General features: G+C 41.9%; 1 protein-coding gene across 1 annotated transcript; it reads left to right on the top strand.

The window, feature by feature from the left end:
* Positions 1-327: 327 nt before the first annotated feature.
* Positions 328-852, top strand: LOC149143382 (L-type lectin-domain containing receptor kinase VIII.1-like). Its single transcript, XM_089451795.1, has one exon. It carries the CDS (start codon positions 328-330, stop codon positions 850-852), a length of 525 nt encoding a protein of 174 aa, XP_089307921.1.
* Positions 853-1,079: the final 227 nt, after the last annotated feature.

Raw genomic sequence — 1,079 nt, 5'->3', positions numbered from 1 at the left:
TTTACGTTGTTGTATACTATATATCCTAAAATTATTTATGTTGTTTGCCATAGGCATTTCTATATTGACTCCCAGTGGATGAGTTGATGTTGACTTTTTTAATTTTATTTTCAATGTACCACCGAGAATGAATGTGAAGCGAATATGCTTTATCTAAATCTCAAATCCACGACTGTGGCGCGACGGACAGTGAACCGTCCTGTAAAAAAATATTTTTGAAAGTTTTGATCATTGTAATTTGTTTGCTACGTGGAGCGCACTCCTCTGAAGTCAAACAACCATTGCTTTGATTCTCGATGGAGGTAAGTGTAACTGTCATGGTAGGTGATGTGGCTCTGCTCTGCTCAGGAGGGCTGGGCATCTCTGAATGTAAGTACCAAGCTGGTGGGGACACTTGGTTACTGGTCGCCCGAGTGTGGCTACACCGACAGGGCCACTGCAGAGTCGGATGTTTTCAGTTTCGCAGTTTGCATGTTGGAGATGGCCAGTGGGAGGTGGGTTACAAAGAGAAATCTGCAATTAACAGGGGAGACTTTGATGGATTGGATGTGGGGTCTTTACGGGCAGGGAAGAGTTATCGAGGCGGCGGATCCCAGATTGAATGCTGAATTTGACGAAGAGAAAATGAAACGAGCACTGATTTTGGGACTTGCTTGCTCACATCCGGATCCCCAACTACGCCCTTCAATCAGACAAGCATTGCAGGTCCTCATAAATCCCAATGAAGAGTTGATGTTGCTTCCTTCGTTCAGGCCAGTGGCTATCTATGTCGTTTTTCCACCCATGGCTCCACTTAATTCTCACTTCGATATTGCTTCCTATTCAAATGGTATTGTTCGCGCATATACTTGAGACTCCACCCTCATGCATCATGGAAGATAGAGGTATAATTTGTCCAAAATGAATATATTATAGTGATGTTTCCTACAGAGTATCATCCCTGGTTTTTATAGCATCATATAGTATAATACATCAAATTTATATGAATTCTGATTCAAATTAAGGTGTTCGTGCCATTTTTTTTTTAACAAGTTTGTGAATGGTCTTGTCATGGATTCCCATCCATCGACCTAGTTAGG

Source organism: Pinus tabuliformis, chromosome X (assembly GCF_031772625.1).
Source record: "Pinus tabuliformis cultivar Carrire ecotype Pingquan chromosome X, CPIR1, whole genome shotgun sequence".
Lineage (NCBI taxonomy): Eukaryota > Viridiplantae > Streptophyta > Pinopsida > Pinales > Pinaceae > Pinus > Pinus tabuliformis.
The sequence above is the reverse complement of the archived record's forward strand: the minus strand, read 5'-3'. Positions and strand labels throughout refer to the sequence as shown.